Here is a 14,771-nt window from a genome sequence, read left to right as displayed (position 1 = left end):
TAAAAATTCATATCATAACAAAAATAAACACCGGTATTCGGTATGAACCGGTATACCGCCCAGCACTACTTTGTAGTTATACTGAGTATCAAAGATATTAGCAACTTTTACTCTCTACTTCACTACATTTTTGACTGAGTATCTGTACTCTTTACTCCACTACATTTGATATGAGTGTTGCAGTTACACACTACATTTTGCATGGACCTAGCTTTTTCTGCATCAGTTTATTTTCTGCTAAAGACGTGATACTGCCAATTACAGGTAACTGAAAGTACTGCATCTTGTGCGTTTTGCCCTTACTCACCCAAACATTTCAACAAGGCATAAAATACTTAAGTACTGTTAAAATCAGATACTCTAAGACTTTTACTCAAGTTGTTTTGGAATTGGTGACTTGTAACGTGTAGTGGAGTAATTTTCACTGTAAGGTATCTGTACTTTTACTCAAGTATGGTTTTTAGGTACTCTTTACACCTCTGATCGTGGTACTGTCATGGATATATGTCAAAGACTGACACGGAAGAGAAGAAATTGTCATTATTTTTTATTTATTTACACACAAAAAGTATTCTCGTAGCTTCATAAAATTAAGGTCAAACTACTGATGACACATGGACTATTATAACAATGTCCTTACTACCTTTCTGAGCCTTAAAAGTGGTAGTTGCATTGCTGTATGCAGGGTAAGAAAGCTCTCGGATTTCATCAAAAATATCTTCATTTGAGTTCCGAAGATGAACGAAGGTCTTACGGGTTTGGAACGATGACACAAGTAATTAAACAGAATCTTCATTTTTGGGTAAACTATCTCTTTAAATTTCTGAGAAGCATATGCTGGTTTTGTTCTGTTGTGTCACAAATCTCTGTTGCTGCTTTTTAAATCGTTTTCATCACCATGGCAACCAAAATGCAATTCTAATCTAGCATTCAAACTCTGACAGCAAGAAAAGACAGATTTAGAGACACGCTTTGTTCAGACCCTCAGTCCAAATGCATATCATATTTGCTCGTATTTATCAAGTATGAACGACAAATAAATAATATAATGTAAAATACGATTTTTACAAATCTGTTTCAAGCCACATTCATATGTGGTTTGAAATTCTATTCAAATCACATTTATGGAAATCCGTTTCAGTCTGACCGCTATGATCGGATTCCGCATAGCTTTTTTGCTAGTCATTTTCTCACGCCATGTGCAACCAAAACATGTCAGACGTTGTTGTATGAAACATACTGAAAGCTGGTGCAGGAACAATGTTGTGTTGTTGCGAATTGCAGGTCGAGTGGAAAATTATGGTATACTGCTAGTCAGCCTGGTTTACACTCTTCTTTGAAGTTTGAAACCGATGGAGATGGCAGCACAGAATAAAGCCATGCCAACATCTGTATTGCAAACCCCGCCACAGGATACACAAATCTAATCTTAACAGTTGCATCATACAGAGTGGATAGTCAATAATTTAGAACAGATTCCAATTGGATACACAAATAATCGGCATTGGAATGGCAGGGTGAACAAAGCTGAAGTTCATAGAATGTATTAATTAGCCTAGTGCTTTTAAAAACGAACCCAGTATAGCGATGACCTCGTCATCCTGGATGACCTCCAGTGACCCTGACACAACGAAGCAGAGCAGGTCCACGATTTCACCCGCATGAAAGATGAGGTCACCGGGGGCGGAGTGTATCATCTGGAACTCCACGGCCAATGAGCGCAAGCATCCATCACTGGCCAATCGGAACGCTGGATGCTCGTTGAACACCTTCCTGTTCAGGTGCACGCAGATGTCTGCCCGCATGTCCTTGGGGCAGATGGAGAGCACCTGAGCACAGGTACATTTGCAATTTAGTATTTTCCACAATTAATATCAAAAACTTCAGTCATGCAACCATCACATCTGTTTCAGTTTCACCTTCTCTGTGTCGATGCCTTTGGACATGGACCACGTGGAGACGATGTAGTCCATCACTCTCTCACTGAGGCCTTTGGGCACCTGGTAGAGCTTGAGGAAATCCCGCACGTTATTCAGAATTTCATGGTAACGGTTGGTGTTTGCATACATCTGCTGGAAAATGGTCGTCACATTACCGAAGATAGTGGCATAAAGGAGAGCTACAGGACATGAAGAGAGAGAGAAAAAAGGGTCATGTAAGACAGATTTGAAATGTTACTTTTTTAGGGTCTGAATATGTGGCTGACTAAAGTACTTAACTATTAAATCAGTCCTTCAATCATTTAACAAAAAAACAAAAAAAAGTATTAAAAAAAATCTAAAGTTGTACTAAAATTTTAGGCATTTAAATAAAGTGTTAAATTTGCAAATATAGCTTTGGACCATAGTACTGAAATAAATATTTATTTAACATGTTGTTAAAAATGTAGCAACATATTTTATATTAATTGCAATACATATTAATTGTTTAAAATGTACTTTAACAAAGCTAAACCTTCATTTAAATAATTTCTTTTCATTACAAAAATGGTTATATAAATAATTTTCAAATTACCTAATGGACAAATCATGTATTTTCAAACCCAAAAGAGCTTGTAAAAATTAAAGTCACTGGATGCCACGTGGAAAACATTTTTTAAGAACTAAAAATTATTTAAATGGGGTAACAGAACAAGCACAAACAATAATGTTGTTTTTCTTTCTTTTTTTTTTTTCTTTTGAGTATTTATAAATATTAGATTTTACAGTAGGCTATCTGGTAACACTTAACTTAAAGCCTTTATGTATAATGCATTATAAAAGTAGTTTTAATTCATTAATTATGCCTGGTAATGCATCTTATAATGCATTGAACATTTAATATAGTACATTATAACAATTATCAATTCATTGTTACACTATGCATTTTAAATTCAGTTATAATTATTTACGCCAGAATATAATGTATTACAATGCACATTATTAATAATTATAATGCATTATACCCTTTAATAACCCTTTATAGTGCATTATACATAAAGGCTTTAGGTAAAGTGTTACCGGATATCTTTTATAAGAAAACTGAAAAATGAGTACATGTACAATGCAAACTTCTGGTACTGTTTTTATAGCTTTTCTCATGAGTTACCACAGTATCTTTGCTCCTCGTCTCTATGACAACCTTCCCTAAAATAGCTTTCCAAATACTTCCACTCATAACCAATAAGGGAAGAGCGGGAACAGAGAAGAAAGCAAAGTGGATGGAATATGATGAGATAAAAACGGATGATGAAAAGCCAACGAAATGACCAAGAATTTGTACAGTAAGAAAAATGATTCTGATCACAGAAAGGCAAAGAGAACCAAGAGTTAAGGGGAGGAGAAGACACAGATAGAGAGTAACGGGGACAACAAGAGTGAGTCGGGAGGACGAAGAGAATGAGTTAGGATGATGGAGGATTTCTTCTCTTTCTGATTCTTATTTTGGATATCAGCCATCTGACTCACCTGTACTGAGAGAAAGTAATTAAGAGTCAAAGAGACCAGACACACATCTGTAAACAAAATATTAACCTCATAAACACACGAAAGTGTGTGTCAGTCATTTAAAAAAAGGAATTCAGAAAGAACTTTTACTTTACGTTCTGATTTTACTGAAATACTGTGGCTCTGTTCATGCTGTAAACAGATTAAATGTCCATGTATGATGTTTTTAATAGGCTGCAAATTAGACTGAAAGCATCAAAACATTTTCAGTCATAAACAAAGCAATCTTTTTGTCATACCGGGATCAATAAGATTTGAGAAACAAAAACGATCTGTGAGGCAATTAACCTCCATGCAAGCTGTGAATCAGTTGTTATGAATCAGTTATGTGGGAAAAAAAAAAAAGTAAACTACTTTGTATAACTGCACTGAACTGACCTAAGCAACATTTTTGGTACAGAATTTTTAAATTAGAGATGCCATTAAAACATATCTTAACACTTAATATTCTTACACAAGAAATGCAAAAAAAAAAGTTATCCAAGGTGTATATGACTTCCTTCTTTCAGTCGAATACAATCGGAGTTATATTAAAAAATGTCCTTGCTCTTCCAAGCTCACTTACCTAGATTTACAGTCTAGGTTTATCTGGCATGTGTAAGTAAATACAACTATATTCTACCCTACATATGGATGGTGCATGAGGGAGAGTCTCAGGGGAACCTGTACAAACTACCACACATAATGAGGCCTTCTAGGACCTCACTACCACAGAGACAGACACACAGACAGACAGAGAGATGTGGGCAAGACAGGAATAAAGACAGAGTAAGACAGAAGATTCGGATCTTTAGTGAAACATGGAAACAAAAGAGAAAAGATCTTGACTGAAGGATCAGTAGATAAGAACAATGTGTTCAGATAATTACAGAGAGAGAAAGAGAGAATGGGACTGCACTGTGTATGAGCCTCATCAAAGAGTCATCAGAACAGCTAACTACAATTATTCTCTTCATTAATTGTGTACTGCTGTTTTATTGTGCGTGTGTGATCATCTCCCCTTGATCAAACCAAAGTGTTCTGAAGACAACATCACAAGTAGATCAACAGCCTTGTTAAGGGCCTTTGGCTGAAAACAACCTCGTTTCTGGCCTTACACTTTGGCATAAAAAGTGACAGCATACCACTGGGGTGGTACCAATAGGTACCTTTAAGGTACTAATATGCACCTTTTAAAGATAAATAAGGTACAAACTTTAGTATACCTTTTAAAAGGGTATTGCTCCAGTGACAGCTTTTGCACTTTTTTTGAAAGTCTGGCCTTAATAATGTCATTAGACACATGGGAGAAATCCCTTTTGCTTAGTGATATGCTGGTCACACTGGTTGAAGAGCCCTACATTTCATGCATCAGTACCCACAACAGCATCAACAGAGCTCATTTGAGCATCCTCTTAAAGGTTCATAATGACCCATTAGTCTAATAAGCATTTAAAAATGATTCCTCCACCTGTGTGATGTCAGGTTAAAGAGTATTACAAGTCAGGGAAACCGTTGGCTGGGTCAAAAGCAAGAAAATGCCTTATGATTCACAGATCTAATGGGGGTATTTTTACAAAAAGGCAAAGGAAATGAACATGAGTTGGAGCAGAAATGGGAGGCAAGTCATATCTGACTCAACTAAAACAGGCAATAACACAAAAAATTATGTCAAAAGGCAAAATCTCTTGCACTCACCATTTATTTGATCAAAAACATATATATATATATAGTGTATAAAGACACCAGTCTTTAGTGTCACCTGATCCTTTGGAAATCATTCTAATATGCTGATTTGCTGCTAAAGAAAAATTATTAGTAATATAAATGTATATACAAATTTTAAAGGATTTATTTTCACTCTTGATCATTTTAACGCATTTTTGCTAAATAAAAGCATTAATTTATTTTGAAAAATCCTTTATTAACTGTTTTGTAATATTATAAAGAAAAATAAATGAATGAAAAGAAATCTATAAAAAATAACCATGTATCTCAACATCAAGGTCATAGTTTTGAGTTCTAGGGAATGTATATATTTGGCATTTGAACCTGGGTTTTCCTGCACACTAAAGAAATACTGTAAACTTAAAAAAGTATCCTTAAAAACATGGATGAGGCCCCTGAGAGTCAGTGCATGGGGGTCATTAGGGTTTCTATATGTGTGTTTGTGCAGGTCAGCACTCATACATGCTGGTAATTATGATCGCATCTTTGTTCAGTCTCTAGAGTGACTCCTCACCACATGCACGGATCTGGAAAAGGACATTAACAACCATTGGCCTCGTTCCTTTATTCTGGCCAGTTATATGTCCCTCTCTCCACCGATCTCTCTCTATTACTGTCTCAGAGTTATTTCTGAAGGAGATGCACTAGAAGCAATGCACTGCTGTCTGGAGGACAGAGGGGCAGATGAGATTAGTCTGAGTTATTCTGACAGAGGAGAGAATAAACAGAAAAAAAAGAGTAAAGAAGCAAGAAAGGAACAGAAAAGAGACCCCGTTTAACCTGGTATTAAGATTTACTTTGGCTGATTCGATTTCCCAAATGAAAATGACAATATCTACCCTGATCATCTATGATCAGATCACTTAGCCAAGACAGGTCTAAAAAATAAGACATGAAAGAAGACAAGCACTCACATCCGACCATCATCATGGCCACAGAGAAGATCTTCTCTCCGTCTGTAGTTGGCGCGATATTTCCGAAGCCAATAGTGGTCAGGCTGGTCATGGTGAAATATAGTGACGTTATATACAGAGAGTCTTTCCCAGGGCCACCCTCCCATTGGCCAGTCCCACTGGCATTGTACCGGTACGGGGATCCAATGCTGGTGGCTAACTGGTAGAGCCAGCTGTCAGTCTTGATGGTGTTGGTTTGTTCATCAATGACCTCGTAATCTCCAATGCTGTACCATATGCAGGCAAGCCAGTGGGCAACCAATCCAAACACACAGACCAGTAACACGAGCACAGCTGCACCGTACTCCAGATAGTGGTCCAGTTTACGCGCAACACGACCCAATCGAAGCAGTCGAACCACCTTCAGAGAACTGAACAAGCTGCTGATGCCCTGGAAAAGAAAAATAAATAACAGACAGTCACATTTAGTATAAATATAATATGTTTTACCTATACGTCTTACCTTTACATATCTGTTACATTATTATATATTATATATATATTACATATATATATATATACAGTGGGTACGGAAAGTATTCAGACTGTATTTACATGTATATATTTATATTCAGATAATTTATATTATATATAAATATATTTAATATATAAACATTACATATTTTTCTTAAATATATACATGCATATATTTGTATTTATATATACATAATAAATATGCACAGTACACTCACATATATTATGTGTTGTTTTAATTTTGATGATTAGAACTTACAGCTCATAAAAGTCAAAAATCCAGTATCTCAAAATATTAGAATATTTAAATTTGAGTGTCATTAAATGACCATTCCTACAGTATAAATTCCGGGTATCTCTTGTTCTTTGAAACCACAATAATGGGGAAGACTGCTTACTTCGCAATGGTCCAGAAGACAATCATTGACACCCTCCACAAAGAGGGTAGGTCACAGAAGGTCATTACTGAAAGGAGTGGCTGTTCACAGAGTGCTGTATCAAAGCATATTAAATGCAAAGTTGACTGGAGGGAAGAAATTGGGTAGGAAAAGGTGCACAAGCAACAGGGATGACCGCAAGCTTGAGAATACAGTCAAACAAAGCCGTTTCAAACACTTGGGAGAACTTCACAAGGAGTGGAGTGAAGTCAGTGCATCAAGAGTCACCATGCTCAGACGTCTTCAGGAAAAGGGCTACCAAGCCACTTCTGAAACAGAAACAACGTCAGAAGCATCTTACCTGGGCTAAGGAGAAAAAGAACTGGACTGTTACTCAGTGGTCCAGAGTCCTCTTTTCAGATAAAAGTAAATTTTGCATTTCATTTGGAAATCAAGGTCTGGAGTCTGGAGGAAGACTGGAGAGGCAAAGAATCCAAGCTGCTTGAAGTCCAGTGCGAAGTTTCCGAAGTCAGTGATGATTTGGGGTGCCGTGACGTGTGCTGGTGTTGGTCCTTGTGTTTTACATTTACATTTAATCATTTAGCAGACTTAAGCATTTAGCAGAGAATGGAATAGAATAGGTAAGTGCTAGTATTAGTTCGTCAGGTGCTGGCGAAAAAGATGTGTCTTTAGGCATTTTTTGAAAATGGCCAAAGACTCAGCTGTTCGCATTGAGAGGGAGGTCATTCCACCAGCTGGGCACAGTCCAGGAAAAGGTCCGTGATAGTGATTTTGTGCCTCTTTGGGATGGCACCACAAGGCGTCGTTCACTTGAGGAACGCAAGCTTCTGGAGGGCGCATAAGTTTGAACTAGTGAGTTTAGGTATATTGGTGCAGCGCTAGTTGTTGTCTTGTAGGCAAACATCAGTACCTTGAATTTGATGCAAGCAGCTACTAGCAGCCAGTGCAAACTGATGAAGAGAGATATAACATGAGCTTTTTTCGGCTTGTTAAAGGGGTCCTATAATGCTCTTTTACAAAGTCTTGATTTTGTTTTGGGGGTGTACTAGAACAAGCTCTCATATTAGGTTGTTCGAAAAAAAAACATTATTTTTCACATATTTTATATTATTACAACACCTCTCTCCCCAGTCTGGCATGAATGGCTCGAATAGTTCCTGTATTAAATGAAGGCCCGCCTTCTGAAATACGAAATGTGCTGTGATTGGTTAGCTGGGCCAGTGTGTGTTGTGATTGACAGCACTCGGCGCCTGGTCAGGAAATGTCATGCCCCTTACCATAGCCGCCTGCGAGCTTCAGTGTAAATATTGCGTCAAGATCAAATCAATTTGAGCCCGATTTAAACTCGGATGACTGTAACCACTCTAAGTTTGTCTGCCTTGGGAAAGCTAGCGTGTCTCCGACATAGTGATAACACTCGTTGCCTTCTCTAGTGCAGCTCAACCAGGTCTCGTCCCATTCGTCAATATTTGTGATATCACAAATCCCGGAAAATATGTGTTGTAGTCCAAACGAGTCGTTCGTTGTAGTTTTTGAAAAGTGATTTCTGTTAAATAAAATATCTCCTTTTGAAGTGGACTTTGAGCTTTGTAACCTTGCAGATCTTTTTTTTGTAATATGCATTGCCAAGAACTTCATTTGGACAACTTTAAAGACAATTTTCTCAATATTTTGATTGGTTGCACCCTCAGATTCCAGACTTTCAAATAGTTGTATCTCAGCCAAATATTGTCCTATCCTGAAAGCTTATTTATTCAGCTTTCAGATGATGTATAAAACTCAATTTTCAAAAAATTGACCCTTATGACTGGTTTTGTGGTCCAGGGTCACATTTTTTTATGCAAATCCCTAATTTTTGTATTAATATATGAATAATGGTGCTACTGAAGCCTGAAGTCATGTATGCTCCTCATCTTTCTTTGATGCTGGCCTGCCTAAATGCAGATGGTCTTTATGAGAATAAACAGAAGATTACATAATGTTTACAGCAATATTTTAAATATAAAATTCTCTACAAAATTCATACACAGAGCGGAGAAGAGTGGACTTGAACTAGTAAATACACACAATGCAGCTGTGAGGGATTTTAAACATATATATTTATGAATTAAGAATTCAGTCCCTCATTTTATTATTCTGTTCCCTAGTTTGTTAATTTGTGGCCATGTTGTCAGAGAGAGAATGGAAAATTAATGTGTTAAGGGAAAAATTATCTTAATGTACAGTACAACAATATAATTATTCACAATCTTCTTTCTTTTTTAAGAGAGTTATTCGTCTAATGATTTCAAAAGAATATAATGGTTACTATTCCAGCTGAGCTACTTGATGCATCACCGCTTTCTTTAGCTAAATTATATTGAATTTGTTGTCATAAAGTAAAAATGTAATGACAAATAAAGAGGACAGTCATAAATAATTATAAGAAACTGTCAAGATAACCAATCCCCTATGGTGGTTTGGATGTAACATCACACCCTTGATGGTTAAAAGTGGCTTTAAAAGATCCAGCAACCACAGAGAACAAGATGCATCAGAGGGTTAATTAAGATAATTATGTTAAGTACGTTTTTGGAACAGGAAACCTTGATTAAGTGGACCAGAGAAAGAAAAAGAAAATTATCCAAACTGTATGATATAAAATTCTGTTTGCTTGACTGACATTTATTCTCCAGCTCTTGAAATACAATAGAATCTTCTGGGACAGGTCCATCCTATAGCTACTGCTCTCTCAGAGCACTTCCACAGGGACCGTAGATTGCAGGGTCCACACTAAGGCATCTTGGATCACTCTTACATCATGACATGAAGGCTTTCTCAGTGGGTTTCTGGTACAGTGAGCAGCTCTTTAAGGTAATACTTGTACATTAAACTTTAGTTGTGAGTTTTAAGGTTGTGTTCACACACAAACTTTAAAGAGCCATTAATACTTGACAACAATGACAACTTGCATTCAAAAAAAGGTAATTCATTTAGTGATTTCTTTTTTTGACTGTTTTTTTACCCTCCGGGGTTGAAATCAACATTGAGTAAACAGTATGTGAATACTGGGGATTTTTTGACATGGTCTCAAACTGGTAGTCTAGGCATCACAAATGGCATCAGTTCATACTATGAGTGTGTTGAAAGATTTGTCAAATTATATGTGAATCAACAATGCTCTCAAAAATACCCACAAACACAAAATCACATTCATGTGTATTTTCAATGCCATTCACAAATGCAGTGCACATATTTGAGCATTAAATTACAGATATAAAATGACATGTATGTGTTTGTGGATTGTACTATAGGCTAAAAAACAGTATATATTTTTGTGCATTTTGTTGCAGCTTTTGATACTGTTCGTATCGAGTAAATTGGCAAATACTGTAGGTCTTTTCTTATTAGAGACCTCACTAAATAAATAAAAAAAAACTAAATAAACAAGAAAATACCAAAATAGGTGGTATGAAAAAGAAAAAAAAGACTTATTCTCTAAAACAAGAAAACAAGCCTTAATATATTTTACAATTTTGCAAAAATTTTATTTATCTTGTTTTCACGACGTCCATATATTTTTACTGGAAAACAAGACACAGATTAATGAAAAAGCTGTTAATGTACTTCTCATAATATAAATCCCAGAACAGTCAGGAAGATAAAAAGAGAGAAAAAATATGAATGAAAGCCTGCTAGCGTTCAATGAAATCATGTTTACAGGTGTGTCTGGGGCTCAGATCGCTGCACTGACTTCCTGAGTGAAAGAGAGAAGATGATCCACTGTGTTTGCACTAATCAATATCTATCCTAAAGCACATAACCTGGACAGACTCCAAGAATATATAACATAAACCAGGAAAGGATGCAAAGGACAACATGACTTTGTAACGGTTCAGTTTTCAAGAGGAAGGGCTTTACCAATCATCACACATTATTGGCTGAGTATTTGGCCAATCAATACAGTGGGCTTCTTTTTATTAGTATCGGTCTCAAAGCCACAAACCACACATAGTCCGTTCAATGACTGTCTGTCTTGTGAATACTACTCACATAAATGATTAGAGCTGCAAAGATACTACAATTTCTGTGAGTCTTCTCAGGTCTCAGGAAACTTCTGGGTTTTCCAGGTACAGAGTCTAAAAAATGAGCGCTTCTTTGGAAAAACTCGTTTGTTAGAACTTATTTGCAATGTAGTGGCATTTTGAGGCCCTTAGTAGTACACAAACTTAGAATCCATAAATATAATGGTTTTTGACTAAATTAAGCTGTAAAATGGACCAGACTTTATGCCGTCAATCAAAAGTTTGTCTGCTGTATGTGAAACTACCTTTCACTGAGGTTCTTTCTGGCAAAATTTCTACATTTTTGCAGACGGATAAATATTTCAGTTCAGCTTTTCTGTTTTTCTGTCCCGAAACTATCAAGCTCTTCAAAAGTTTAAATGAATTTGAACAAGAACCCTAAAGCATTATCCTCAGCAGAGTACCTTTGAGGAGCCCTGACATAGGAAATAATTGTTCAATCTTTCATCTTTGAGGTGTTGACAGATAAAAAAATATATAAAATATTTGAAGCACTGCTAAGTTTTACTTGAAAAAGCCAACTACAGCTTCTCTTCTGACAATAGTGTCAAACATTTTTAGAATATAATACAATTAATATTTAATTGAACTACTAACACTTTTTCCAAGTGTTGAACCCATTTCCATTCCACTCTGTGTCCTAATCAGGTACAAAGCAACAAAAAGGCAGCTTGGTTTCTCACCTCATCCACGTTTTCGAAAGCGTTAACAGTCAGGAAGATAAAAAGAGAGAAAAAATATGAATGAAAGCCTGCTAGCGTTCAATGAAATCATGTTTACAGGTGTGTCTGGGGCTCAGATCGCTGCACTGACTTCCTGAGTGAAAGAGAGAAGATGATCCACTGTGTTTGCACTAATCAATATCTATCCTAAAGCACATAACCTGGACAGACTCCAAGAATATATAACATAAACCAGGAAAGGATGCAAAGGACAACATGACTTTGTAACGGTTCAGTTTTCAAGAGGAAGGGCTTTACCAATCATCACACATTATTGGCTGAGTATTTGGCCAATCAATACAGTGGGCTTCTTTTTATTAGTATCGGTCTCAAAGCCACAAACCACACATAGTCCGTTCAATGACTGTCTGTCTTGTGAATACTACTCACATAAATGATTAGAGCTGCAAAGATACTACAATTTCTGTGAGTCTTCTCAGGTCTCAGGAAACTTCTGGGTTTTCCAGGTACAGAGTCTAAAAAATGAGCGCTTCTTTGGAAAAACTCGTTTGTTAGAACTTATTTGCAATGTAGTGGCATTTTGAGGCCCTTAGTAGTACACAAACTTAGAATCCATAAATATAATGGTTTTTGACTAAATTAAGCTGTAAAATGGACCAGACTTTATGCCGTCAATCAAAAGTTTGTCTGCTGTATGTGAAACTACCTTTCACTGAGGTTCTTTCTGGCAAAATTTCTACATTTTTGCAGACGGATAAATATTTCAGTTCAGCTTTTCTGTTTTTCTGTCCCGAAACTATCAAGCTCTTCAAAAGTTTAAATGAATTTGAACAAGAACCCTAAAGCATTATCCTCAGCAGAGTACCTTTGAGGAGCCCTGACATAGGAAATAATTGTTCAATCTTTCATCTTTGAGGTGTTGACAGATAAAAAAATATATAAAATATTTGAAGCACTGCTAAGTTTTACTTGAAAAAGCCAACTACAGCTTCTCTTCTGACAATAGTGTCAAACATTTTTAGAATATAATACAATTAATATTTAATTGAACTACTAACACTTTTTCCAAGTGTTGAACCCATTTCCATTCCACTCTGTGTCCTAATCAGGTACAAAGCAACAAAAAGGCAGCTTGGTTTCTCACCTCATCCACGTTTTCGAAAGCGTTGATGATGTCATAGGGCAGACAGGACAGCAGGTCTATTACGAACCAAGTCTTCAGGTAGTTCATCCTGATCAGCTTCGGATCCGAGATCACCTCCCCTCCAGGCCCGACAAACGTGGTGTGGAAGTTGAGCACGATGTCCACAAGGAATATGACGTCCACAACGCTGTCCAGAACCAGCCAGGTGACATTATTCTGTTTGGTCTTGAAGGAGACGTTGTAAGGAACCATGATGGCGGTGTAGAAGGTCAGGATGAGGATGACCCAGTCCCAGGTGGTCTTAAAGGTGCAGTAGTGTAAGATGATGTGAGGCGGGGTCTTAGGGGCTTCCTGCTTATACTGCGGAAGAATGTCAGAGCCGAGCTGAAGCACCTGAGGAAAAAAAAGAGATAGAGAGTAAAGGATCTAAGACAAAAAGAATAAGAATTTAAAATCCAATGCCAGTTCAATTCTACGTTTTTTTTTTGACAATAATATTTATTTTGAATATGACTGTAGGAAAATGCCTGGTCAAATTATTTTTATTTAGATTTTTTTTACATTTATTTAGTATAATTTATCAATTTGATAATTAAACTAAATTGACCACTTTTTTTCCAGTTCTTTTGACATTGCTAATAAGGAGATTATCTTAAGGGACAATGAGAGTGAAAATGAAATGAAATATAGAGAGCCCTAAGGAAAGTGAGTTTGATTTAAATATTAATTCTAGCTCTGGATAATTTCCACTCTTCCCTAGACAATACACTGTTTGTTGTATACTATGCATGTTCATATAAACAGAACATGAAGTTTACTCAGAGATTTAAAGCTAATTCCCTTTCTAGAGAGAGACAGTGAAGAACTGTTGGATTCAAATGTGAAAATGGCTGCATATAGTGTTAAATTTTGATTGTTAATAATGTCAGTCTAAATCAAGAGGAGACCTTTACTCTTAGAATAAAGAAAAAAGTAAGTTCACAAAAATTATAAATTGTAAAGTTTACAAAAAGAAAAGTCTGAAAGAATTAAAATACATCTTAAAAAATTCAATCAACAACATCTATGGCACATTTGTGGCAAAAATCATTTTTACAAGCTTATTTTCTTTACAAAAAGGCAAAAATTCAATTGATGCACACTGTACAATGGAAGTGAAAGGGGACAATTTTGGAGGATTTAAATCATTTTATTGAAGCATTAATTCTTCTGTTAAATTATTATTTGAGCTGTAAAGTTGTTTTCATAATTTTTACAGTCGTTTAGGGCTATAGGCATTTTAATTGGATGTAATTGCACAAAAAAGCTAGTAAGCTCTAAAATCACATTAATGCATTTCATCTTTACGTCTTGTGGCAAGACTTTTGAAACTATAAGTATAACTATAAGTATTTTAATGCTTGCATTAATTTCCGTTGTAGTACCTCTCTGTAACCAAGTAGAAAAAAGTCAAAATTCATTCTTATTACTCAATATTTTCACAAGTACTGTCGATTAAGTTTAACATAAACTGAACCCAGAATCATCCTTTAAGTAATTCAGGATGAATGAATTGGGGAAATTTAATACTTGGTGATTTAGTGATTAATAGCAAACCTTAAAGGGGTCATATGATGCAATTTCAATTTTTCCTTTCTCTTTGGACTGTTACAAGCTCTTGGTGCATAAAGAAGATCTGTAAAGTTGCAAAGACTAAAGTCTCAAATCCAAAGAGATATTCTTTATAAAAGTTAAGAGTCAACCACGCCTACCTAAACCAGCTCATTCTAACACGCCCCCACATGTCTACGTCACGATGTGGGAAGATTTGCATAACACCGCCCAAATGTTCACGCAAAGAAAGAAGGCGTAACTTTTATCCTC

General features: G+C 36.2%; 1 protein-coding gene across 1 annotated transcript in view; it reads right to left on the bottom strand.

Moving 5' to 3' along the window:
• Positions 1 to 14,771, bottom strand: part of LOC107654906 (potassium voltage-gated channel subfamily H member 5-like) — a 37,279-nt gene that overhangs the window by 15,965 nt on the left and 6,543 nt on the right. Inside the window, exons 6-9 of the mRNA XM_016442221.1 lie at positions 12,909 to 13,301; positions 6,107 to 6,536; positions 1,920 to 2,119; positions 1,577 to 1,829 (exon numbers count right to left, since the gene is read on the bottom strand). Of these exons, the coding sequence (XP_016297707.1) occupies positions 1,577 to 1,829; positions 1,920 to 2,119; positions 6,107 to 6,536; positions 12,909 to 13,301 (1,276 nt within the window). The remainder of the gene's footprint in view (positions 1 to 1,576; positions 1,830 to 1,919; positions 2,120 to 6,106; positions 6,537 to 12,908; positions 13,302 to 14,771) is intronic.

This window comes from Sinocyclocheilus anshuiensis, unplaced genomic scaffold (genome assembly GCF_001515605.1).
Source record: "Sinocyclocheilus anshuiensis isolate Anshui unplaced genomic scaffold, SAMN03320099.WGS_v1.1 scaffold487, whole genome shotgun sequence".
Lineage (NCBI taxonomy): Eukaryota > Metazoa > Chordata > Actinopteri > Cypriniformes > Cyprinidae > Sinocyclocheilus > Sinocyclocheilus anshuiensis.
Note: the sequence above shows the minus strand (reverse complement) of the source record. Positions and strands in the feature narration are given on the sequence as shown.